The 24,532-nt window shown below is 71.6% G+C and overlaps 1 protein-coding gene across 2 annotated transcripts; it reads right to left on the bottom strand.

The window, feature by feature from the left end:
• Nucleotides 1-1,338: 1,338 nt before the first annotated feature.
• On the bottom strand, nucleotides 1,339-18,244 carry FCHO1 (FCH and mu domain containing endocytic adaptor 1). Of its 2 annotated transcripts, none has more exons than XM_058292813.2 (27): nucleotides 18,160-18,244; nucleotides 17,778-17,848; nucleotides 14,044-14,135; nucleotides 12,911-12,985; nucleotides 12,128-12,269; nucleotides 11,560-11,712; nucleotides 11,362-11,466; nucleotides 10,583-10,681; nucleotides 10,415-10,511; nucleotides 9,799-9,843; nucleotides 9,615-9,693; nucleotides 9,042-9,066; nucleotides 8,729-8,789; nucleotides 7,734-7,912; nucleotides 7,639-7,663; nucleotides 7,205-7,256; nucleotides 6,732-6,820; nucleotides 5,636-5,908; nucleotides 4,613-4,725; nucleotides 4,374-4,422; nucleotides 4,153-4,261; nucleotides 3,606-3,761; nucleotides 3,364-3,496; nucleotides 2,751-2,858; nucleotides 2,341-2,396; nucleotides 1,807-1,971; nucleotides 1,339-1,605 (listed from the first exon to the last, which is right to left on the bottom strand). In XM_058292813.2, the coding sequence occupies exons 2-27, from the start codon at nucleotides 17,802-17,804 to the stop codon at nucleotides 1,386-1,388; spliced, it is 2,727 nt and encodes a 908-aa protein (XP_058148796.1). In that variant the 5' UTR covers nucleotides 17,805-17,848; nucleotides 18,160-18,244; the 3' UTR covers nucleotides 1,339-1,385. The 2 variants fall into 2 exon arrangements, with proteins under 2 accessions (XP_058148796.1, XP_058148797.1); XM_058292814.2 differs by having other exon boundaries at nucleotides 2,751-2,950.
• Between the last annotated feature and the right edge of the window lie 6,288 nt (nucleotides 18,245-24,532).

Consider the following 24,532-nt stretch of genomic DNA (forward strand, 5'->3'; position numbering starts at 1 on the left):
TTCCCGCCGTGGGCGCAGTGGGCAGTCCCTGTTTCCCATCCCCGGGCTCCGGCTGTGCCTCCGTTTCCCCCTCTGTGGGGAGGGGCTAGCCCCTGGGTCCTCAGGTGGGGAGGCTGGAGGCGGCCCCCGCCCCGCGGGACCCCCCCCCGCCCCGCGGGACCCCCGCGCGGTGACCGGGGTCGCGGCCTTGCGCATCCCCCGCCCCGCGGCAGGGCGCGCACCTCTGGGAGGAAGTGGCTTCGGGCCCGCCCCCCGCTGGGAGCCACGGGCGGGTCCCGGCGGGAGGAGGATCCTGGGCGGCGGCGGAGTAGCGGACCTCTGATGCCCTCACAGGCGGCCCCCCAAGAGCGGGAAGGTCTGGGGGGGGGGGGGGAAGCGGGCGGCGCCGGGCAGGGTCCAGGCAGTGGCCAGAGGGCAGACGCAGCCGCGCGCGCGCCCACGGGGAGGGGCGCACAGAGCCGGCCCTAAAGAAGGAGCGGCCGGGTTCCGCGGTTGAGCGCCTGCCTCCCGGGCACGAGAAAAGAAGAGAAAGGAAAGTAACCAAGAGGGGGAGGGGTGGCCCGGGGGCCGTGCGGGGCGAGAGGCGCGGGGGGCGGCGGCGCTTCCGGGGTCCTCGCGCAATCTTCCCCCCCGCGCAGCTCCACGGACACGGAGAGCGGCTCAGAGGCTGCCGGGCGGGGAGGGGGAGCGCGCGGCGGCTCCGAGGGGGCCCGGGGTCTCCCCTGGGGTGCTGAGAATGTTCTGGAACGCGACGCAGACGGTGGCGGCAGCTGCGCGCTGAGGGCCGGATGCCTTTCTCTGAGGCGGCCGCTTCCAGGCTCCGCGACTGTCATCTCAGTAAAAGGGACGCCAGCCCTGGCCTGCCCGCCGCTGCCCCCCACAATTGCAGCCAGCCCCCCCACCCCCCGGCTCCCGGCCCAGGCGCTGCTCTAAGCTTTCAGCCCCCACAGTCACCAGCTGACGTGGTTTCCACGCGAGGAAGCTGAGGCCCAGAGACATCAGGTCACTTGATCAAAGCCACACAGCCGTTTGTGGCCAAGCAGGTCCCAAACGCAGGCTGCCGGGCTCCGCGAGCTTTGTCCTGCTCATAGCTGTGCCCCCAGCACCTGGCATACAGTAGGCGCTCGGTATTCATGGGTCACCCGATTGCTTTGCCAGCCCTCTGCTTGGGAGGCAACGGCCCACCTTGCAAACTCCTATTCACCCCACAAAGCCCCACTTAGAACGCCCCTGCCTTAGGGAGCCTCCCTGGCTCCCCTCACCTGGGGCCCCCATTGCTCCCTGCGGCCCGGTCCCCACCCCAGTTGGTGTGAAGGAAGCTCGGGGCGCAGGACAGAGCTCGTTTATTGTTTTATTAGAAAATAGAGTGTTTTTCTCAAAGAACATTAAAAGGCCGGGCCCTGCGCGAGCTCGGCATGGGGGGGGCGCGGGTCTCTGGCCCAGCCAGGCGGCGTGTGGGCCCCTCTGCGTGGAGGCCGGGGCGGGGTGGGGGGCGCAGGGTCCGGTGAGAGCGGCCAGTGAGCACCAGGGCACGAGCTGGGGGGGCGCCGGCCCCCCGGGGGCTCCTCGGCCCCCCGCAGCCTCAGCAGCTCACCAGGTACATCCCTGGGGAGGGGACGGCGGCGTGAGGGAGGGTCCTGGACTCTGAGCCCCCCACACTCCGCAGCACCTGTCCCCGCTCCCCGGTACCCGCCTGTGGGGGCAGGAGGGCCAGGGGGCCCCGACTCCCCGGGGCCCGCGCCCCCCCCACACGCGCCCCCGCCGCACCTGGCGCGGCGCCGGCTTCCGGGGCGCGGGGGGGCGTACCTGTGGCGAATCTCCTCTTGACCAGCGACATGCGGTAGCCGCTGCCCACCAGCTCCACGTCGACGCCCGAGAGCGTGGCCCCCTCGCCGGTGAACTGCGCGGCCACCGGGCTGGGGGTGCTGGGCCCCGGGCACGGCTCCCAGCTGGCCGAGAGGCGGCCGGAGCCTGGGGGGGACGCGAGGGTCAGCGGCGCCCCCGCGCCCGTCCCCTCCAGCGTCCCCTCCTGCTCGGGCCCGGCCCCGGGGCCTTTGCACCTGCCGTGCGCCCCCCGGAACGGCTCCCCTTTCCGCGGCAACGTTCGTGGCAACTTTGTGTACAGTTGCCAAGTGGCCGGAGCACCCCGAGTGCCCGCCAGGAGAGCATGGGGGGAGTCAGAATTTTAGGGGTCCCCGGGGCCCTGAGCGGGGATCCCTGGGCTCACGGGAGGGGCCCGGCAGTGGGCGAGAAGCCTCTGTCCTGGGGCCACCGCTAGCCAAGGTCAGCCGCTCCGGCGCCTTCCGGCCTCCCGCGCCCCCGGCCTGAGCTGGAACTCACCCCCGGCCTCGGACACGTCTGGAAGCTTCCACAGGAGCCGCTTCTCCTCCAGGTTCCTGGCAGCCAGCACCCCTCGGTTAGGTTTTCCCCAGCCAGCCCACCGCCCTCTCGTGCCTCGGTTTCCCCATCTGCGCAATGCAGCGCGGCGTGGTGAGCAGCCGGCCAAAGGGTCCCGCGGCTTTGAGCTAGGGCGATGCTTTGGGGTCCTCTGTCCCCAAGGGCTCAAGTCCTGGGGAGACCTCGCACCGGTGACTCAGTTTCCCCTTCTGTAAACGGGGCTCCGCGCGCGGGGCGGGGCTGCCCTCCCTCCCGCAGGGTGGGTCACGGGGTCGGAACGCCCGGGTGGGGGCGGCTCTGAGGCCGCTGTGGGACCCCGGCCCCCCCCCCCCCCGCCGAGCGCACGCCCTCACCAGGTGGCGGCCGGCTGCAGGCGGACGTTGGTCACGCGCTCGCCCACGGGCAGCCCGATCTGGAAGTTGGTGAGCGGCGTGGGCACGGCCGTGGCGCCCGGGCGGTAGCTGTACTCCACCGACACGCGCGTCAGGCTGGCGCCGCACTGCCAGTGCGCGCTCAGCTGCAGGGGCACGGCCTGCGCGCCCGGCCGGGACAGCTGCGGGCGGGACGGGGCTGCCCACCGGTGCCGCGGGCCGCGCCCGCCGCGCTGCCCTGTCCCGCCACGACCCACGCTGCGCGCGCCCCCGAGCGGCGCGCCCCCCGCCGCGCGTTCCCAGGCGGGAGCGGCCGTGGCACCAGGTTTCCCGCAGGAGCCGGGAGGCGCGCGCCCCCGAGCCCCGCCCCACCCCGCGCACCCGCCCCGCGCACACCGCGCCCGCGCACCCGCGCCCTCGTCTCCGCGCCCTCGCGCACCCGCCCCATCGCCCCTGCACCCGCGCCTCCTCCCGACGCCCCCGTCCTCCCGCCCCTGCCCTCGCGCACTCGCCCTCACCCCGCGCGCCCTTCCACCCGCGCCCCCGTCCGCGGCCCTGCCCTCGGGCCCCCTCCCCGCGCCGCGCCCCCGCGCACCTGGTAGCGCAGCAGCACCACGTTGTAGTAAGAGGCCGCCGGGTTCTGCTGCGCCTGGCGCTGCAGGGCCTCGGTCAGCGCCGCCATGTTCAGCCAGAAGTCCTTGGCCTCGGGGTCGCTCTGGGAAGGGTCGCTGCGGAGGGACGGCGCCGTCACCCCCCCTCGCGGAGGGCCGGCCCCTGCCCGGGCCCGCGCCGCCCCTCCCCAGGGGCCCCCGGCCCGCGCCCCCCCGCGCGCGGCACCTGAAGAGCAGGTCGGCGTTGGGCTGGAAGTGCTCGATGGGGGCCTTGTGCACCAGGCGGAAGCTGAGGACAGGGGGCGCCGGGGACCCCGAGAACACGCGCACGATGCCCGCTGGGAAGGTCATGGTCAGCTCCCCGGTGACTCGCGCCAGGCAGCTGCGGGGATGGGGGGGGAGGCTGGGCGTTGGCTCGGGGGGGCCCCCCAGGCCCTGAGGACACTGCCCCAACCTTCCCCCAAACCGCAGCGATCCGGGGCCTCGGGCTGAATGGAGAGGGAAGGGCCCCGTCCTATTTCCCTTTTCTCCCAGGCTCCCAGGAAGCTCGCAGCAAAACACCCTGTTCTGTGGCTGTCCTGGGCTGGGACTTCAGGTCCAACACTGTCCTCTTCCTGTGGTTTTTCCTTTACAGGGCGATGCCCCCAGGCCCCTCGCCGGGCTCCAGCCTTGCCCCCTCCAGCTCGATGCCCCTGCAGGCTCCCGTCGCCCTCAGGCCACTGACGGGGACCAGGCGCCTCCTGGTGCGCCTTCGCCGTCCCCGCACAGCGTACCTGGGGCTGTGGCCACGGAAACAGGCGTGGACGTACTCCGTGAAGGCCGTGGCCACCGGCAGGGCGTCCTGGGAGCCCAGGACCACGGGGCTGGGGCCTCGAGAGGCGCCTGGGGACGGGGTGGGGGGCGGGACGGGGACAGGCAGAGAGAGTGAGCGCCCGGCCCAGAGCCCCGCCCCTGCCAGCGCCGCCCACCCAGAGGGCGACCCCCGGCCCCCTACCGTGTGCTGTGTGGGAGAAGCTGGGCCGTTCCGGGCTCAGGGAGCGAAACTGGGGGAGAAGGAGAGGAGCTGGGCTGTGAGCCCCAAGAGCCTGGGAGCTGGCCCCCGCCCGCCCCCCGGCCCCCTCAACCCCCCAGGCCCGAACCCCTGGGCCCCTTGTGCCCCCCATGCCCCCTCAGCCCCCCCCCAGGCCCTCGGCCCCCCCAGACCCCCTCAACCCCCCAGGCCCCTCGCCCTACCAGGTCCCCGTTGCTGCGCGCCAGGGGGCAGGACGCCTTCTTGGAGCGGGGCCTCCGGGAGGGGGCGGCCAGGCCCTCCCTGGCCGCTGGGTCGCCGAGAGCGGGCGGCAGCTCTGGGGAGGGGGTGCAGAGGCCAGCGCTGGTGAGACGCTGCCCGGGGCCGCGGGGGCAGGGGTCTGGGAGGCGGGGTGCGCCGGGGAGACCCTGAGCACCCGGAGGGAAAGGCTGCCGCCTCGGCGCTGCAGAGAGGCCACACGGCCCCCAGACCGCAGGCAGGCGGCCGAGAGGGGGTGAGCGCCCCGTCGTTGGGAGTACGCAAGCCAGGGCTGGATGCTTAGGAGCCAGGCGATGGATGGGGGGCAGAGGGTCTTCAGAGACCACCCAAGCAGTCGGGCGTTGAGGGACACGGCCCACTCGATGCCCCTCACAGCCCCCCCAGACCCCTCTCTACCCACCATGGCGCCCGGTCACCGCCCCTGGGGGCCTCCTGAGGTCACAGCCCTCCCCCCCGGGCGACCCCCAGCCTGGCTTCCCTGACACCTCCACAGGCCCCCTGGGGGGGCAGCTTTGCCTCTCCGAACGGACACCTCAAGGCACAGGCCCCGGGACCCCAGCCCAGATTCTCACCCCCTCCCCTGCTTCGGGCTGCCCCCCCAATCCTGGACCCCCAGGCTGGCACACCCGAGCCTGCCCTCCACTTCCCTCCACCCTAGTCTGGACCCGAGGGTGCCTCCCCCTCCCCCTCCACCAGGGGCGTCAGGTCCCGCCAGACTCGTTTGCCCCTGGCTCCGGCCACAGGGCCTTTGCACGGCCGAGCCCGGACCTCCCTCTGCTCCGTGCAGCCTCGGCTCAGACGGCCCCCCCCCGGACGACCCCCACCCTACACCTCCGCCCCCCGACGACCCTGAGCGGCCAGCTCGTGGCGCCCCCAGGCTGCTGCCCGCCTTGGGGCCCTGCTGTCCCGACGCCCCCTCCAGACCCCAGGCCCTGCCGCCCCTCTCGAACCCGGGACCCGGGACTCACCTCCCGCCCCGGCCTCCACGCCCCAGGGGCCCGGCGACGGTGCGAGCGGCTGCGGGGAGTCCGGGGGCGGCGGGGCCCGCGCCCCCCTCGAGTCAGGGGGCGGCGCCCTCCGGGCCGGCGGGCTCTGCGGGGTCCCCGGGCGGGGAACCCAGGAGTCCGGGGAGGGGCCGGGCACCGCGTGGAACGGGGAGTCCAGGCCCGAGTCCTCCACGTTCTCGGGCGACGAGGAGGAGAAGGGGGAGGGGCTGGAGGTGAAGCCGAGGCCGCTGGAGCCTGTGAGGAGGGGAGGGGGCGGTGGGCGCAGGCCCCGCCCAGCGGAGGCCCCGCCCAGGCGAGGCCCCGCCCAGCACGGGGAAGTTATCCCGGCCACTTCCCCGCCCATTCCCGTCGGCCACGCCCACCCATGCAGGCCATGCCCATTCATAAATTGCGGTCCTGGCCACGCCTTCTGGGCGGGGCCGCCCAACCAGCACCCGCGGGCCACGCCCACAGGAAGGGGCCTCCTTGTCCGCCCTCTCCCTGGCCACGCCCGGTGGAGGCCCCGCCCAGCACGAGGAAGTTATCCCGACCACGTCCCCGCCCATTCCCGCCGGCCACGCCCACCAATGCAGGTCACACCCATTAGTAAGGTGCGTTCCTGGCCACGCCTTCTGGGCGGGGCCGCCTCCACCAGCGTCTGCGGGCCACGCCCACCCGCTGTGGCCACGCCCACCCAAGGAAGGGGCATCCCGTGCCCGCCCTCTCCCTGGCCACGCCCGGTGGAGGCCCCGCCCAGCACGAGGAAGTTATCCTCGCCGCATCCCCGCCCATTCGTTGGCCACGCCCGCCCGTGCAGGACACGCCCGCTCATAAGGTGCGTTCCCGGCCACGCCTTCTGGGCGGGGCCACCTCTATCCGCGCCCGCTGGCCACGCCCACTCATAGCAAGGGGCCTGGCGTGCCAGGCCTTCTGGGCGGGGTTACCCCACCAGCGCCCGCCTTCTTCCTGGCCACGCCCACCAACCGTGGCCACGCCCACCCCGGCCCGCCCGCCTGCGCCTCAGCCAGGCCCACCTCCCCCCGGCCACGCCCATGCCCCGAAGCCCCGCCCCCGGCACCTGTGAAGTCCTCGTGGTCCAACGCGGACTCCAGCGGCGGCCAGAGGCTCCTGGACACCTGCTCGTCCGCCTGCAGCTTCTCCGCACAGCTGGGGGTGCAGGGGCGCGTGGGGGGCTGCTCCCTCCACGTGGCCCCCCCACGGCCTGCAACGCCGTGCCCGCGGCTGCGTGGCCCCAGCGCTGCGCTGGCCTGGCCTGCCCCCCCTCAGGGCCTGGCCTGAGAGCCCCCCCCAGTGAGGAGCCCCGGCCGCTGCTGCCTTTCCTCCCCAGCACTTGGCAGTGGCGAGAACGCCCTGATTTAGTCGCCACTTTTAACATCGGGACTCACTCAAATGGGACGGAGAGGATGACCTGTCTTGCTCACCCCACTGTCCCCGGAGCCTAGACCAGCACGGGCATACAGCAGGCACTCAATAAATGCCCACTGAAAGAGTGACCAAGTGGCCTGAGCCCACCCCCCACGCGGGACCCACCAGCTGGTCCTTGGGGCGGATCGCGGCCTCGGTGGCTTCCCAGCAGCATCCCCTACGAGAGACGCGGGCTCTGAGTCCCACCATCAGCCTGCCTGCTGCGCTCCTCGTCTGAGCCCCAGGCTTCGGGCTGCGCAACCGGTGCCCAGGGGCCCGGCAAGCGAGCAGGGAGGGCTCCGACCCTGCGCCAGCCTCCAAGTTCAGTGCTTTCTCTGGCCCAGCTGCCCCTGCCTTTTGGCTCTCGTTTACTTCTCATAATGACCCCATGTTACTGAAGAAGAGACTGAGGTTCAGAGTGGCTAAGCACCGGTCTGAAGTCACACAGCTAGAGCTAGGATTCGAACCCACACCTGCGCTGCAGGCTCCATCCCTGGCCCCGGCCCCGCCTCCCCTCCACCTGCGCCGCCCCTAACCCAGACCCCCAGCGGGCTACTCACGTGAAGAGTGGCGCCTCATGGTGCCCTGTGGACAGAGAGGGTGGTGTCAGGCCGGGCACGGCCACCAGCGCCCCCCAGCAGGCCGCCCGCCTCACCCCGGGGCCGGGAGGAAGGATGAGGCTGCCGGCCGTGGCCCTGAGCTGCGCGGCCGCCGCCTCGGCGCTGCAGGCGGGGGGCCGGGCGGGCGCCGGTTTGATGTGCACGAAGAACTTGCGCGGCTCCTCGTCGTCGAAGTCGGAGTCGCTGGACGAGCAGCGGGCAGGCTCCGCCGGGCGTGCGTGCGGTCAAGGGCCAAGCCGACGGCTAGGGGCCTCCCTGACCTGACCCTGACCCGACCTTGACCCGACCTTGACCCTGACCCTATAACCTGACCCTGACCCAAACCTGACCCAGACCCTAAAACTCTGACCCTGATCCTAAAACCCTAACCCTAACCCGACCTTGACCTGACCCTAACCCTAACTGACCTGACCTTGACCTGACCTTGACCCTATCTGACCTGAACCTGACCCAAACCCTAAAACCCTAAACCTAACCCGACCCTGACCCTAAAACCTTGACCTTGATCCCGACCTTAACTCTAACTGACCTGACTCTGACACTAACCCAACCGTGACATGACCTTGACCCTAACACTAAAAACCTGACCCTGACCCGAAAACCCAAACCCTAACCCTCCCTAGCCTGACCCTACCCGACCCTGACCCTAAAACCCTAATCCTGACCCTGACCCTGACCCTAACACCCTAACCCTAACCCATCCCACCTCCCAGCACTGGCCGCCCTCCGCCCTGACCCTGCGTGTTTGCCGCGACCCCCCAGACCTCCGCACAAGCCACGCCCTCCCTTCCCCTGTGAACTCCTATTCAACTGCTAAACCCCAACGCCGGTGCCCCTCTTCCGGGAAGCGTCCCTCTGTCCCTCCAGCCCAGCCCTGACCCGACTGGGAGGGCATCTGCATCCGGCTCTGCCTCCTTTACGCCGGGGGCTCCGCAGGCACATGGGGGGGGGGCTCCAGCAGGCCCTGCCCACCCGCGCTTTTGTCCTTGCAGTGCTGACGACGGCCCCCAGGGGGCGCTCAGGAGGATATTGCTCTGGGGAGCCGCATCCGGCCGGACGGTAAAGCCTTCTTCATCCACCTCTGGACACATCTGGGGGGGCAGCGGGGTTAGGGTCTCCCCAGAAACGCCCGGCGCCTCTGCCCCCCGCCCAGCCCCGGCCTGAAGGCAACTCCGGTGCCGAGAGCCGGCTCTGCCCTGAGGACGAGGACGCCCTCCCCTGCCGAGAGGGGACCGGGGGGAAACTGAGGCTGGGTGTGCGCCCAGGAGCCCACAGCCGGCGGGACTGGCTCCCCGGCCGCGCCGCCCCCGCTCCGCCCGTCCCACCCCTCCCGTGACACTCACCCCTGAACTGGGCTCCAGGGGGTCTCTGGGATGGAGAGAAAGATGGTGTCAGCGCCCACCCCCCACCCCGCACGGCCCCGCCCCGGCCCCGGCCCCCGGCACCCACACGGCCCCCGGGCCAGCCCCTGGCTGAGCAGTCGGGAGCTAGCCCTGAGGAGGGGGACCCTGGGGTCCGGGAGGGGGGCCAGCCCCGGCACGGGTGCCCTCAAAAAAAAAACATCTGTGAGCCGGCCTGGAGGGCTGGCCTGGGAGGCGAGGGGATGTGGGGGCTAGCCTCGGCAAAGGCGCAGTCCTGGGCTAGCCTAGGCAGGGGCTCGGGGCTAGCCTGGGTTCCGTCATTCTCGGCTGGCCTGGGAACTTGTGCGCGGGAGGAGGACTCCCGGGCTAGCCTGGGAGGAGGAATTGGTCTAGCCTGGGGGAGGGAATCGGGCTAGCATGGGGGGGATCGGGCTAGCCTGGGAGGAGGAATCGGTCTAGCCTGGGGGAGGGAATCGGGCTAGCCTGGAGGGGACTCGGGCTAGCATGGGGGGGATCGGGCTAGCCTGTGCCCGGGCCGGCTGGGCGCTTCCTCACGTGGCCCCACGGGACTCCCGCTCGCGCCAGCTCAGTCCTGGGAGGCGAAAGGCCTTGGCTCCGCGCAGACGCTTCATTGCTGTGGGTCAGGCGGGGGGGGGTAAGTGGGGGGCACCCCGTCCCGCCCCCGCCTGCCCCCGCGCCCCCGGGGCCAGCCTGGGCACCCAGGCCCAGACGTACTTGCCTTCCTGCAGGGCGGCCGCGCTGTACGCCTCGAAGTCCAGAGGCCCTGGGGGGGGGGAGCCACGGAAGGTTCCTGAGCTGGGGGGGGGGCCGGGGAGGGGCCGAAGGGGGTGCTGGGAGCAGCCGGCCTGGGGAGGGGCCTCTGCTGAGCGCCTACTGTGTGCCAGGACACGCCCCACCCTCCAGCTGCATCCCATCCCCAAGATGCCGACACCACCAAGGGTGGAAACTGAGGCTCAGAGAAGTCAAGACCCTCCTCCCGGTCACACAGCGCCTCGGGAACCCGAGCCTGACGCCAAAGCGGCTGCGCTCCACTCCTCCCCAACCCTCGTCTTCTGCTCAGCAACCCTCGGTGGCTCCCTCGGGTAATAAAGTCCGGACAACTGGGCCTGGCCCTCCAGACCCCTCGGGGAACTGAGGGATTTATACGTGAGGTTCGGAGCCACGTCCTCCTCCTACGAGGCTACGAGGCAGCTCTCTGTCCGCCCATTTCTCTGATGCGCAAACTGAGGCCCGGGGCGTTCAGGCTCTGGATGTTGCCCTGCAGCAGCAGCCCCGGGCCCCGGGCCCCCCGCTCTTCCCCCAGCCGGGCCCCGCCAGCGGCCCCCCAGCCTCACCTGGCTTCTCCCGGCCTGTCCCGCGGCTCTCCGCGAACTTGCGCAGCAGCATCTCCACGCTGACGTTGTCTATGTTCTGCTTGAACTCCTCGTGGACCTGGCGCGGGCTGGGGTGTCACCGAGCGGCCCCCGGCCCGGCGCCCCCCGCCCCCGCGCCCGCCGCCTCACCTGCCCGATCTGCACGTGGGTGTCCTCCACCGAGTGCGCGTAGGAACCCAGCAGTGCCTTCATGTGCTGCAGGTGCGTCTCCTCCATGGCCTGGAAGCGCTGTGGGGGGGGGGGCAGCCGGGGAGCTCGGGGGGGGGTCCCAGGGGCGCCCCGGCGCCCAGCCCGCCCCTCAGAACTCCCCAGCCCCGCCTCCGCGGCTGGTTTCCGCCGGAACAGGGGGGAACGAGTGGCTCGCGTCGCCCGGGGAGGCAGCGGGGGCCGTTCTGCCGTGCGCGCGTCTGCTTGCCGGGGTAGGCCCCCCCAGAGTGGAAACCAGCGGGGGAGCAGCGAGGCGGGATTTCCCGCCAACGCGGGCCGAGCGCCCGGATCCAGCTGTGCCTGAAGCCCCAGCCCCGGCCTTTTCCATTCCCTGCGCCTATAAATCTCCATCGGTTTGCACGAAGGCTTCCCTCACTCATGCCTCGAGAAATTCTCACGGATAACCCTGAGATTCCGATCACAGTCACACGCCTGGGTCCAGGGGGGGCCGCGCAGTCGTGGGGGCGGAGGCCGGGCCGGACCCCCGCCTTCCCAACATCTAAGCCCTCCCCTTGTTCAAAAGCTCCCCTGTAGCAGCAGAGAAAACGGCTGAGATATTCACGGCAGCCCCGGCACCGCGCTGAGCTCCCTGTCGCAGGTGGGGAAACCGAGGCACAGGATGCCTTCAAAATCACCGCCACCCCGGCCCACCCGCCTCGAGGCCGGGGGCTGTAAGCCGGGGCCCGGGGGCGCGGCCTCACCAGCGCCGAGTCCAGCATCTTCTGCTCGAAGTCGGCGCGGGCCGCGTTGTACTTCTCCACGGAGCGCCGCAGGCTCTCGGCCGCCTTCTTGGTCTTCGCCTCGGCCTGGGGGGGCACGGGGGGGGGGGGGTCCGGGGTCAGGCCGGGTAGGGGGGGTCGCGCAGGGGCCCGGGGAGGGGGCGCAGCCGCCCGGCCCACCTTGTCCAGCTCCTTCTGGCTCGTGCTCTCCCGGCGCAGCCGCTCCTGCTCCAGGCAGCGGCTCAGGTAGTTCTCGCGCGTCTTGGGCAGCAGCTGGGAGACGCCGGCCAGGGCCTGCACGGCGTCCAGGGTGCCCACCGCCTCCTCCTTGCACTGCGGGGGCGGCCGAGGGGAGTGGGTGCGCCCGCCGCGCCCAGAGCCCCCCCCCCACGGCGTCCCAAACCCTCGTGTCTGGGATTTGCATGGCACGAAACCTGGAGAAGCCGCGCCTCCCCCAGCCCCGAACTCCACAGCCGCGGGGGCAGAGCCTCGTCGGTTCTAGAAGGTGCGGCCGGAGCACTGGGGCGACCCGAGCCCGGAAGGCGCGCTAGCCCCCCGGCTCCGGGTTTGGGGGCGTCTAGGAACGGGGCGCACGGAGCTGCGGGCCTCCCGGGGTCCTGGCGGAGGGGCCGAGGGCGCGCTCGGCCTTGCGCTCTGGGCTCCGCGGAGGTGGCCCCGCGAGGCTCGGGGTATCCTTTCCCGCCTCCCCAGCTTCCGGGGGCCGGGTGTGGGGGGGCCTGCACCCCACCTTCTTGTGCGCCTTCAGCTGTTCCTCGCCGTAGCGCAGCACGTCCTTGATGAGGTCCTGCAGCTTCCGCGTCAGCTCCAGGTGGCACAGCGCCAGCTTGTCCGACGACACCCGGAAGACTTCCCAGAGCGGGGCGAACGTCCTGGAGACCGGCCGGGTCACACCGGGGGGTCAGCAGCCCCCCCACCGCCCCCCGGGCACCCACTGGGCGCCGGCCCCGCTGCGCGTCTCTGCTCAGAGCCAGTTCGCCCTCACGACGACCGCACCAGGTGGGGAAACTGAGGCACGGTGACTCCGTAGCCCACCCAGGGGCCCCCAGCCACGGCGCGTCGGAGCCGGGATCTGCCCCCAGGACCCCCCCATGCCCGCTCGGGCTCCAGGACCCTCCTGATACCCGCGGGCAGCTGCCCAAAGCCCCCAGATCACGGAAGCGCCCCCGGGCCTCCCCCCACAGCCGCGGGGAACCTGGCAAAAGGCTCCCGGGACCCCGCCTCCTCCGTGCTTAGGAGTCGCCCGCCCCCAGCCCCACCTGCCGCCTGCTCCTTCCCGCGGCCCCAGGGCCTTTGCACGCCTGGCCTGCCGGGGTCTCCTCCCCGGCCCTCTCCTCGGCTCCCAGGAGCTGCGCCCGCCCCGGGGGCGCACTGCCGGCCCCTCCCCAGCCCCCCGCGCCCGCTCCTCCGCTGCTGCGGCTGCGGTTAAGGCGCCCAGGGCGTGGGGGGCTGCGGCCGAGCGCGCGTGCGGGGAAGGAACGCGCGTCTCGCTCTGGCCGCGGCGCCCACTCACCCCGCGGGGGCCCCGCTGCTCGCCAGCTTGGAAAGCTTCGCCATCGCCTTGGAGTAGGTCTCTTCCACGGCGGCCCTGGGGGGCAGAGCGCCGGGGGCGCGGCCTGAGCGCGCGCGCTTCGGGGCCCACGGGGAGGGGGGCGAGGGGCCCCGCGTGGCGCCCCCCGGGAGAGCGAGCCTGGCGGCGGCTGCCGGGCGGGGACGCGGGTCCAGGGCGGGGGCTGAGCCGGGGGCAGCGGGGGCGGCGAGGCCCTGGGGCGCGGCGGCTGCGCCCTCCCGGCTCAGGGGCGCGTGCCTGTCCTCGCGGAGGGGCGGGGGTGTCTGAGGGTCTCTTGTGGGGGTGCTGTTTAAGATTCCTTCCCAGGAGGCGCTGTCAGGGCGAGGCCGGGGGGGGCGAGCATGGGGGGCGAGCAGAGCGCTGGGGGCTGCGGCCTTGCAGCCCCTTTGGCGTCCGGAGCCCCCGGCAGGGCAGGCCGGGCAGGGGGAGCGGGTGGGGGGCGAGTGGGTGGGGCTTCCTGCGGGGGGGGGGGAGCGGGGGGCGGAGCCTTTCCTGGACGGGGGCAGTGGGCGTGACTTCCCGGACGGGAGTGGGCGGGGCTTCGTGGGCGGCGAGTGGGAGGGGCTTCCCGGGCAGAGGAGGGGGGGGCTGCCTGTGTCCAGTGTGTGTGTGTGTGTGCGCGCGCACGCGGGACTTCCCAGGGAAGGGTAGTGGGCGGGGCTTCCCGGGCGGGGCTTCCCAGACAGGGCAGTGGGCGGGGCTTCCCGGGCGGGGCAGCGGGCGGGGAGCGGGTGGGGGGGGCCCCACCAGCGTGGCGTGACCGCATATGTGGGCGGGGCTTTCCCGGACGGGGAAGTGGGCGGGACCAACTGGACGGGGGGGGGGGGGGCGGGGGCGCGAGCGGGCGTGGCTTCCCGGGCGGGAGTGGGCGGAGCTGCCGGGGGGCTGGGCGAGTGGGCGGGCTTCCTTGCGGGGTGGGCGGGGCTTTCATGGGCAGGGGGGGGTGGGCGGGACTTTCCTGGACTGGGAAGCGGGCGGGACCTCCTTGTGGGGAGTGGGCGGGGCTTTCCTGGGCCACGGGGAGGGCGGGGCTCCCTTGTGGGTGGGCGGGGCCTCCGGGCGGGGCGGGGCCTCACCGCTCCCGGATGAAGTCCGCCAGCTCCTTGGTGGCGGCCGGGCCCTGCTTCACGCAGTGGTACAGCACCTCGAAGCCGTGGTTCTTCTCCCCCTGCAAGGGATGGGGAGGAGGGATGCAGGGGACCGGGTTGCCTAGCAACGGGGGGGCAGGAGCCAATCAGGAGAGTCCATCCCCACCCCGCCGCAGGGATTGGTTCAGGCCTGAGCCAATCAGCATGTCGGTCGCCCCTGGTAGCCGGGATCGGCTCCTGAGCCTGAAGTGGGTCCACCCAGGGAAAAGTCCGAGACTTTTGTCTCCTGGCTGAGGGAGGGGCGTCCTCCCCGGCGACGCAAGGGACCTCTGTGCCGCTGCTTTCCTGTCTGCGTCTTTCCAGAAATGAGGAATTATTTGGTCACAAAAGATACTGGTGGAGACCAAGCAAAAACCATAAACTTTGCAAAGAAGCTGGATTGGAGAGAGTCCAAATTTAAAGTGTCCTGAGTTGAGCTGCTGGATCAAACCGAGCCTGAAAGCCATATCACCCCACAGCTTTTCAATGTCGTGAGCCAATAGGACCCCTGGAGTTTGAGTCCCTGCAGTTGTGTTTTCTGCCCCTCGGAGAACCCACAGTGGGCTCCAACGCGGAAGGCGTGTCTGGGAGTGCTGACTGAACGCGCAAACCAAGTGCCCCTCGGTTTCCACTGATTTGTGGTGGTTGCTGTTTAGCATTGTCCTTTAATTTTGCTCATGTTTCTTCCCTCAAATAATTTTTTTTTGAGGTACCAGGGACTAGGGATTAAAACGAGACCTGGTATGTGGAGGCTGGTGCTCAACCACTGAGCCACATCAGCTTCCCTGAGTTATCTCGTTTGTTTTGGCTGTTATTTGTTTCTGTTTTTTGCATGAGGCACCAGGAACCGAACCCAGGACCTCCCATTTTGGAAGCAGATGCTCAACCATCTGAGCCACATCCACTCCTCTACGTTGATTTTTAAAAGGGCAGCTTTTGCCACTCTTCTAAGTGGAAACCCAGACCCCTCGTCACAATGCTGGAGACAGGGAAAATAAGGCCTCAGGTATCTTTTATTGCCAGCCAGAGCCTCTGCCTGGGAGGGGCGGCGGGTCCGATCCCCGAGCTGCCCATTCAAAAGGGAGATGAGGGAAGTGGACGCAATGGATAGGGCATCTGTCTACACATGGGAGGTCCACGGTTAAAACCCCGGGCCTCCTGACCTGTGTGCAGCTGGGCCATGCGCAGTGCTGATGCGAACAAGGAGTGCTGTGCCACGCAGGGGTGTCCCCCGCGTAGGGGAGCCCCACGTGCAAGGAGTACGCCCGGTAAGGAGAGCCGCGCAGAGCGAAAGAAAGTGCAGCCTGCCCAGGAATGGCGCCACACACACGGAGAGCTGACACAACGAGATGACGCAACAAAAAGACACAGATTCCCGGTGCTGCTGACAAGAATGCAAGCAGACACAGAAGAACACACTGCAAATGGACACAGAGAGCAGACAATGGGGGAAAGGGGAGAGAAATAAATAAATCTTAAAAAAAAAAAAAAAGGGAGATGGTGGGGATGGAGTGTGTGGCGAGGGAAGACGTCTCGACCAAACTGCATTTTAAAACGGGCAGATGGGCGGGCATCCGGGGAAATCACAGGCCTTTTGGCACCAAGCAGGGCCCTGCACTAGGTCACACAGAGGCGGCTCTGGAGGGACCCACCGCCGTAGCGCACGTCACCGCCGCGCCCACTCTGCCACACTCCTCCCTGGAAAGTGCTCTGTGCGCGCCGGGTCCCCCTAAGCGACAACGGCGCGCGCCTCTGCCCAGGAGTTCACGCCTCCAGTAGCAGGGAGCGTGTGGGCTAAAGCCAACGTCCCGGCCCGGGGAGTCAAGCGCAGGTGGATCGGGCCTCGAGCCCAGACCTCCCAGTGTCAACTCCCTCATCCTGGAAGCGTCAGTGGCTCCCTATTGCCCAGCAGCTAAAGCTCCGAGTCCCGGGCCTAGAATCGCCTTTCTCCTCTCGGCTTCCTCCTGGCCCGGCTGGCAACACAGCAAACACCCGCTGGCATCTCGCTCCTCTTTCCGTCCCTGCGGGTCCTTCCACCTCTCCAGGGTCCCCGCCCGGCCTTCCCGGGCCCCCTCGGCCGCCCTGTTTCCCCGCGCGCTGCCTCACAGCCGCGCCTTCCAGGCCGCCCGGCGCGCCTGCCTTTGAAAGCACCGGGTCACCTCGGGCCCGTGGCTTCCCTGGCACAGCGGGGCGGCGTCACACCTGCCGCGCCAGCCCCTCGGCCGGGCGAGGCTGGCAAATCGCCACCCACCCACCCCCCGTGGCGGTGGGCGAGCCGCCCCCGCCCGCCCCGCCCGGGGCACCCGCGGGTGAGGCTGCGCCAGGCACCGCCGCCCAGGCCGGCATCTGGGCTGACGCGGGGCCAGCCGCTGGCCGGGTGCCCGGGCCTGGCAGAGCCCCCCGCGGCGCTGCCTCCCTCCTGCTCCTCCCCGAGCCCCCGGGGCCCCGGCGGGAGCTTTCAAACTCGGCCCCACCGTGCGCCTCTCCTGCTCACGCTTCTCCCGTGGCTCCCCGGCGCCCTCCACGCGCCCATCTCCCCGCAGGGACCCCCCCGCGCCCCCAAACGCAAACCACGATTAACAGACGCGGCCACAGCCGGCGTTTCAACGCCCTTTCCCAGATGGGGAAACTGAGGCTCGGGGAGGCGAAGCCAGCCGCCCAAGGCCCCCCACTTTCGAGCCCTGCACCCCGAGCTCCTGGGCGCTCTGCGCCGGGCCGCCGGGGTGGGGGGACGAGATCTGGGGGCGGCTGCTATTTCCCGCTGCGGATCCCGGGTTCCCGCAGCAGGCGCGCGGGCCGCGTGCGATTAAGACAGACGGAGGCGCCTCGCGCCGCTGAGGGGGACGGAGGGTAAATTTAGACGCCGCTGTCGGGGTTCCAAGACGCGGGCGAGGCGACCCCCACTCGGTCTCCCGAGCCCCTAGATGCCACCCGAGGTCCAGGGAGGGGCAGCCCCTCGTGTGGAGCCCGACCCGGGGGCCCGGGCGGAGACCGGACCCCCGCGCACCCCCAACGGGTGGCAAAGGGGTGTCGCCCCTTTAAGAACAGAAGAGCCAATCAAAGGAGCCCCAGCTGGGGAGGGCGGGAGCTGGCCTGTTGCCAGGGGCAACCAGTCGCCTAGCAACGGGCCTCCTCTCTGCCAGCTCAGGCCTTGCAACTGGGGAAGGGGCTGCGGCCGGGGCCCCTCCTCCGCTCAAGCACCCTCCGTGGCTCCCCAGTGGCCTGGCCCGGGCCCCGAGCTTGCCGCCAGGGTCGTCCGTGCCGCCTTTTGTCCTGGCTGCCCCCGCCTGTCCCTTCTCCGTCCAGGGACGCCGGGTCTGTGCGGCTACGCGCTCCTGCCCTCCTTGCCGCCCCCCCGGGGCCCCCGAGCCTGGGCTCAGCCCTGGGCCAGGACCCCCGCGTCTCCCAGAGCAGGTGGGGGGGTGGTGAATGAATGAATCAGCGAATGAACGCAAGCACGCTCCCCCGTCGCGGGGTGAGGGGTCTGCGGGGGGCCGAGCCCAGAAACCCCCCAGCCGGGCTTGGAAATTCCCGCCGGAATGTCCCCGCGAGCCGGGAGCCGCCGCTGACCCTGCACTTGCTCGTCGCCGGGAGCGCGCGGGCCCTGGACCCCAGCCCCGCAACACCCGCCCAAGGCCACGCCCACGAGCCCCCCAACCCCCCGACGGGAGGGTCTTACTTACCCAAAAGTGCTCCCCAAAATACGACATCCTGGTGGTCGCCGCACGCCCCCGTCAGCCCCGGCAGCCGGTGCCTGCCTGAAGGAAAGGGCACGTCTGAGGCCCAGAGAGGGGGATTTCCAGCCCTCCAGGGCTGGGTGTGTGCCAGGGTCCCTGTGCTGAGTCAGGCGCGGGAGTGGCCACCGAGGAGACCCCAGTCCCGCGGCTCAGGGGTGGGCGAGAAAGAGGGACAGGGGAGCCCGGACTGGAGGAGAGGGCATGTGAGTTGGGGTTTTGAAGCATGAATAGGAGTGCACAGGTCGGGGCTGGAGCAGCCCTGGGCTGGGCAGGGAAGCTCTGGGTCACTGCAAAGATGGGGAAACAGAAGCTCCCAGAGGGAAGTCACTTGCCAAGGTCACTCAGCCAGGAGGCGGCAGCGGATCTGCTCCCTGGACCGCCAGGCCCAGACCCGCACCCTCGGCTCCTCCCCGGGGCGGCCTCTGCGGGAGAAGCGCCGGGGTGAGAGGCGGACGCGGGGGCCTGTGATCGGCCACGCGGGGCGGGGGGGGCGTCTCCTGAACCCCTCGACCGCGGCCCCCCGAGGCGGGGAGCTTGCCCCCCCGAGGTCACCCGCTGGCATCATCGGACCCCCGCAAGTCACGACTCGGACCCCCCCGGGGCCCGTGCTCACCTGGCGCCCGAGTCACTGGCCGGCGCTGTGCCTCAGTTTCCCCATCTGCAGAACGAGAAGCAAGGTCTAGCCGCGGCCCCGCGGGGGGACCCAGGCCGGCCCTGGAAGGGGCTGCGCGGGCGGCGCGGCTGGGGAGGCCGAGCCCGGCAGGCGGAGGCCGGCTTGTCACTGGAGCCGGCAGGCCCCATCCATAATTCATGGCCCGGGCGCGCGGCGCAGCCGGGAGCCTGAGGCGCGGGGCGACGGGCCGGGGCGTAGGACGGGAGCTCCGGGCCTCCCCAGGACCGGCCCCGAGCCAGGCCGCGCCTCGCCGCCCCTCGGGTCCCCTGAGCCTGGAAGCAAGGTCACTCTGCCCCATCGTCAGCCGGCCACGTCTTGGCCCACCCTGCCAGGGCCCCTGGGACGCTTCAGCCCCAGCCCCCAGGGAGCCCCTAGCGCAGGGGGACGGAGCTGGGCACAGCCGGTCCACTCCTGTGGACTCAGGCCCGGGCCGGGTGGACAGGGGCTGGGGGAACCCGGACTGCGGGAGTGGACATGGGAGTTGGGGTTTTAAAACATGAATAGGAGTTCACTGAGTCTTTGGTTTGACCAATACTCTCAATTCCCAGCCTGTGCGGCGTGGGGGCGGGGAAGGAACCTCGGCCTCTGGTGCGGTCCCCACGGGGGGCCGGCGGGGGGCTGCCCTGGGCTGACGCCACAGCCGGGGGAAGCTCTAAGTCCCTGTCTCGTTCCTCAGTTTTGTCCCCAGGCACCACAGGAGGTAAAACGCAACACGGTCAGGCGGCCCCAGGGGCCCCCGCCTGCTTCCAGGGCGTAGCAGCCCCGCGCTGGCGGTCCCCGAGCCCCCCGCGGTGGCCTTCACAGCCCCCGCACGCCCCCACCGGCCCCCGGCGGCCAGCTCGCGGCCCGCTCTTCAGGCCACGCCACAGACCGGCAAGGAAACTGAGGCCCGGCCCGGCGCCAAAGCACGCCCGCCGGAGCCTCCGCGGCCGGCGCCGGGCCTGGGGTCCCCTCCCCGCCCCCCGCTGCTCTCAGCCCTGCTGGGGCGACTCAGCTGCCCCCCGCCGCCCTGCCCCGGCCCCGGAAGTGGCACCTGCTGCTTCTGCCCAAGTCCAGGGCGGGCGAGGGGCTCCCGCTGTCCCCGGGCGGGTGGGGGGGCGACGCGGCTTCCTGGCCTGGCCGGGGGGGGCGTGGACTCGCCAGGCGGGGCGGCGAGGGGGGCCGGAGCCCCTCAGAGCGGAGGCGCCGGGGGCCATGCGGGCACTGTCACTTCCGCCCGCGGGGGAGGCCCCTGTGCGCTCGCACAGGAAGCGACGCCTTCAACCGCCAGTGCACCTGCTGCCGCGCGGGCCCCGGCCGGGCGGGGAAACTGAGGCCCTGCCACGGCGGCCCACCCGAGCGCAGACGGGGGGCCCCCTGCCCGCGGCGGCGGCCACCGAGGGCCTCGCCGCTTCGTCTACCAGAAAAGACTCGAAACGACGTTCTCCCACCACGTCCACGAAAGAGGCGCCGGCCACCGAGCAGCTCGGGCCCTTTCTCGGACCCCGGAGTTGGCTTCTCCCTCCTCGTTTTAAAAGTCACAACGTTTGCGGGGGCCCCTGTGCCTCCCCAGACGTGGACAAAGCCCAGAGCGGCACGGACGCCTGCCCAAGGCCACACAGCAGGCCCGAGGCTGGCGCGGACGCCCCGTCTCAGGCTGCGGGTGGGCGGGGACAGAGTGCCCCCCCGGAAGCTTCTGGAAGGGCGGCCCATCGCCCCCCACCGTTTCCCAAAAACCTGGGGTGCACGAGCAGATAAAACGGGGCGGGAGCCGGTCAGTGGCCAGGCGGCCTGACCCTGCACCCCAGGTCGTCCCGAGCCTCTGACACCCGCTGGGTGACCTGTCCCGAGGAACGGGGGGGCCTCGGGCTTGGCAGCCCCCCGGCGCACACAGGAGGGCGTTTCGGGGTCCTCCCGGCGGGGGCGCACGTCCGTGGCTCTCCCACCGGGCCGCGGCCCCTCGGACAATCCGGCCGCTTCTCATTTGGGTCACGGCCCGTGGGGAGACCGAGGCACCTGCCCGGGGCGACGGCAGCTCTTCCCACTGGCGCCCTGCCCGCTTCATCGGCAAACATCTATTGAGCGCCGACTGTGTACCTGACCGCCAGGCAGGCGTCTCCTCGCGCCCCCCGTCAGCCGTGACCCCCGTGGGGAGACCGAGGCACCTGCCCGAGCGACGGCAGCTCTTCCCACTGGCGCCCTGCCCGCTTCATCGGCAAACACCTATTGAGCGCCGACTGTGTACCTGACCGCCAGGCAGGCGTCTCCTCGCGCCCCCCCGTCAGCCGTGACCCCCGTGGGGAGACTGAGGCACCTGCCCGGGCGACGGCAGCTCTTCCCACTGGCGCCCTGCCCGCTTCATCGGCAAACACCTATTGAGCGCCGACTGTGTACCTGACCGCCAGGCAGGCGTCTCCTCGCGCCCCCCCCGTCAGCCGTGACCCCGTTTCACGCTCGCTCGGGCGGCAGCGCGCGTTCAACGACCACTGGGGCCCCGCGGCCTCCCCCACTTCACGGCAGAACACATGGGGCGCTGGGTGGGGAGCTGCCCACGCCCGGGCGGGGGCCGATGGGAAGCCGGGGGCGTGGGGCGGGGCCGCGGCGCCTGGTGCCCCCCCCAGCCCGGCCCACCCAGCAGGACCGGTTGCCCCTGGCGTGGGAGGCGGTATGTGGGGCAGGGCGTGCCTGCGTGGGGCGCCCCGGGCTGGCAGAGCCTCTCGGCCTCCCCCGTGGGCCCCTCGGGGCCCCGGGCATCGCCGGGGTGCGGCCGCCAGCCCATTTCGTAGAGAGGTAAACTGAGGCCCGTCGGGGGCTCCAGACCCCTGCGTCTCCGGCCCCGAAGCCACACGCCCTTGACGCAAAGCCGTGGTGTCCCAAAGCCGCAAAGAGGGGTGTGTGTGTGTGGGGGGGGGTCTCGGGGACGCACCCCGATTCTCAGCCGGAAGGTGCGGCCCGGGGAGGGCCTCCACCTGCCCAAGGTCAGTGGTGGGTCAGGCCTGACCCGGCGCTCCTGCTCCGGCCGCGCGGACGGAGGGCCGCCCCCGCCCCCTGCCCGCACCCCACTCCCCGCACCCCACTCCCCGCCAGCCCGGCCGGATCCCCATTTACCTCCATTTATTTCAGTCTCCGGGGGGGACAGATGCTCGGCCCCTCCCCAGGCCCCCCCAGTCCACCTCCCGCCCCGTCAGGCCTGGGCCCGCCAGGCTGGGGACCCCCGCTCGTCCCTCCCCACCATTCGAGGCTCTGGGGGGGCTGCCGGGGGGGGGGGGCGGGGAGCCCCCCACCGCCCTGCACCGCTGGGGGCGGGGCACTCGGCCGGATGGTGTAGACCAGGGAGCCCCCGTCCCCGCGCCCTCCGGGCCCGGCTGGGGTCACAAAGGGGCACGAGCCCCCCATCTCCGTCCCCCCGGGCCGGCGGGTGGGAGCTGGGAAGAGAGGATTTGGGGGGTGGTCTCCCCTCGCTGTCGCCCCCGTCTTGGCAGCCCCGGAGCCCCACGCCAGGTGGCAGGCTTAGAATAAAGGGATCCGGGGAGGGGTCTCGCGTCGCAGGCGCCCCCCTGCACGCCGGGTGGAGCCGGAGGACGGGGGTCTCGGGGAGGGGGTCCCCGTCTACGCCCGCCGAGCCCCCCCCCATCGCCGCCGTGGGGGGCCCGGGCGCCCCCCGCGCAGCCCCCGGGCCCTGCCGCCGTGGGCGCGCGCGGGGCGCGGGGCGCGGGGCGCGGGGCGCGCGCGCGGGGCCGGGGCCGGGGTCGCACTCACCTCGCGCCCGCGCCGAGCCCCCCGCCCGCGCCACCTGCCGCGCCGGCGCCGACACCCGAGCCGCCCCGCCCTCCGCGGCTGCGGCGCGCCGCCGCCTGGCCCCGCCCCCGGGGCGTGGCCCCGAGAGGCCCCGCCCCCGCGACGGCGCCGTGGGCGGGCCCCCTTGGCCGCGCCGCCCGCCCGGCGCGCCGATTGGACGAGCCGGAGAGGCGGCTCCGCTTTTATTCCCCCGGCATTTGCATATTTTAAAGCGACAGGCGCGGCTCCCGCCTCCGGGGACGGCGGCACGCGCGGAGGGGCGGCGGCCGCTCGTTGAGCCCCCACGGGGCGCCAGGCGCTGAGCAGGGCGCGCGAGGCTCCTGGCAAGCGTGGGAGCGGGACACGCTCAGGCCTCACTGTACAGATGGGGAAACTGAGGCTGCGCCAGTCCACCGTCCGGGAGGAGCATCCCACGGGTGTTTCCAAGTCCGAGCGGCCCCTTCCCGTCCCCGGGGCCCCCCTGCTCCCCGCCGGCCTCCACGTCCCCCTGGCAACCACGGCCTCTGCTTGTTGCAATCAGTATTTTATTGGAGGCCGGCTTTGGATTTACAGAATTACTGTGGCGCCCTCGTGAGCACCGCACATCAGCAGCGCACGCGTCACCACTGAGGACCGAAGCCGCGCGGGACGAGGCGCCGCGTGCGCTCCACCCAGGCCCCCTGCGTGCCCCTCCCGTCCCAGGCGGTCTTGGGGGGCCCGGTCAGAAGATGGTTTGGAGGCGCGCTCCCCTCCGGGCTCTTCCCGCGTGCGGCCCTCAGCTGGGCGGACAGGGGAGGGGCTGTGGCCGGCCCCGGGCCCGAGCTGGTGGCGGTGGCTCCCGCGGGCGCGCCTCATCCCCGGGCTGAAACACTTCCCTTCCCGCCCTTCCTGCACGGGGCCCCTGGTGTTGCCGCAGGACCCGCGCTAGGTGTGCCCGCTGCTGGCCTCTCGAGGCCACCTCACGGCGCCGGCCCCACGCGGGCACCTACGCGCGCCCGGCGCCCACTCTCGGCCTCCCCCGGGGTCACCCGCGCCCTCCAGCACCCAGCCCCCGGCCCCCCACCCTCGGCTTACATAACTGTTGGATTGCAGCAGCGCAGTGGTGGTTTCAAAACTGTGAGTGCACCCCTCCCCGGGCGGAGGCAGGGGGAGGCTGAAACAGAGGCAGCCCCCCACTCCAAACCCAGAACCCCCTCCCACCTCCCCCGCCCCTCGCCACGGCAGGAAGCTGCTCCTGCTGCACCTGCCCGTCCTGCACCTGGGGACGGCCCCCTCTGCATCTGCCTTCAGCACTCAGCCCCTCGTGGGCCCTCAACTGGAGAGCCCCCCTCTGGCCTCCCCGGAGCCCCTTGCTTCCCTGGGGGGGAGGGCAGTGGCTCCTGTTTGAAGGCAACTGAGGCTCGGGGACAGGTGGTGATGCTCCAAGGGGGCACCGGCCGAGCAGGCAGTGGAAGGAAATTGGGGTCCCAACCCCCCAGTATAGCCCCAGGCGGCCAAGGAGGGGGGCAATACCCAGAGAGGTTAAGCCAGGGGCCTGCAGTCACCCAGTAAGTACTGCAGAGTACTACAACTTCTCCTGGACACCTACTGTGTGCTGGCCGGTGATGAGCACCTACTGTGTGCCAGTGTGTGGCGAGCACCTACTGTGAGCTGGGGTGTGGGCACCCACTGTGTGCCAGCGGGTGGTAAGCACCTACTGTGAGCTGGGGTGTGGGCACCCACTGTGCCAGAGGGTGGTAAGCACCTACTGTGTGCTGGAGGTGGGCACCTACTGTGTGAAGCTACTGCTAGCCTGTGTCCTGGGCACTGGGGACCCCGTGGCAGCCTGGCCCTGCCCTCATGGCTCCATCTGCAGGGAGGACGGACGTAAGTCAGCGTGTAGGAACAAACGAGGTACAGGTGGACGCGGAAATGTGGCCATGGATGGGGTGGCATGAAAGCGCCAGGGGGGCCGGGGGGCTCCCCGGAGGTGGAGCAGGTGGGCCTGGACCGGGCCGACTCTGCAGCCCCGCGCGCCCCCCTCTCCGGATGCGGCCGGCACCTCGCCTCGGGCCCTGGCCCCACCTCTGCCCAGGACCCCGTGGGCGCGTCTGCCGGCAGCTGCGGGGCCGGCAGGACGCCTGCCCGCTAAGGGCAGCAGCGAACGCGGGGGCGGCGGCAGCCCTGGGGGCGCAGGTGGGCAGGATGTGGGGGCTGCCAGCTGCTCCTGCCCCCCCCACTCAACGGCCCCCAGGTGCTCGGGAGGTATTTTTAGTGCTCCCAGCAGAGTGCA

The sequence above is a fragment of the Dasypus novemcinctus genome, unplaced genomic scaffold (genome assembly GCF_030445035.2).
Source record: "Dasypus novemcinctus isolate mDasNov1 unplaced genomic scaffold, mDasNov1.1.hap2 scaffold_302, whole genome shotgun sequence".
NCBI lineage: Eukaryota > Metazoa > Chordata > Mammalia > Cingulata > Dasypodidae > Dasypus > Dasypus novemcinctus.

Excerpts from the sequence above, each read along its gene's own strand:
- FCHO1 (XM_058292813.2), bottom strand. The coding sequence starts at position 17,804 with ATGTCGTATTTTGGGGAGCACTTTTGG. Across the intron at positions 12,986-14,043 it reads GCGGACTTCATCCGGGAGCG|GGCCGCCGTGGAAGAGACCT; the intron begins GTGAGGCCCCGC and ends TCTGCCCCCCAG. Across the intron at positions 5,909-6,731 it reads GGACCACGAGGACTTCACAG|GCTCCAGCGGCCTCGGCTTC; the intron begins GTGCCGGGGGCG and ends CCCTCCTCACAG.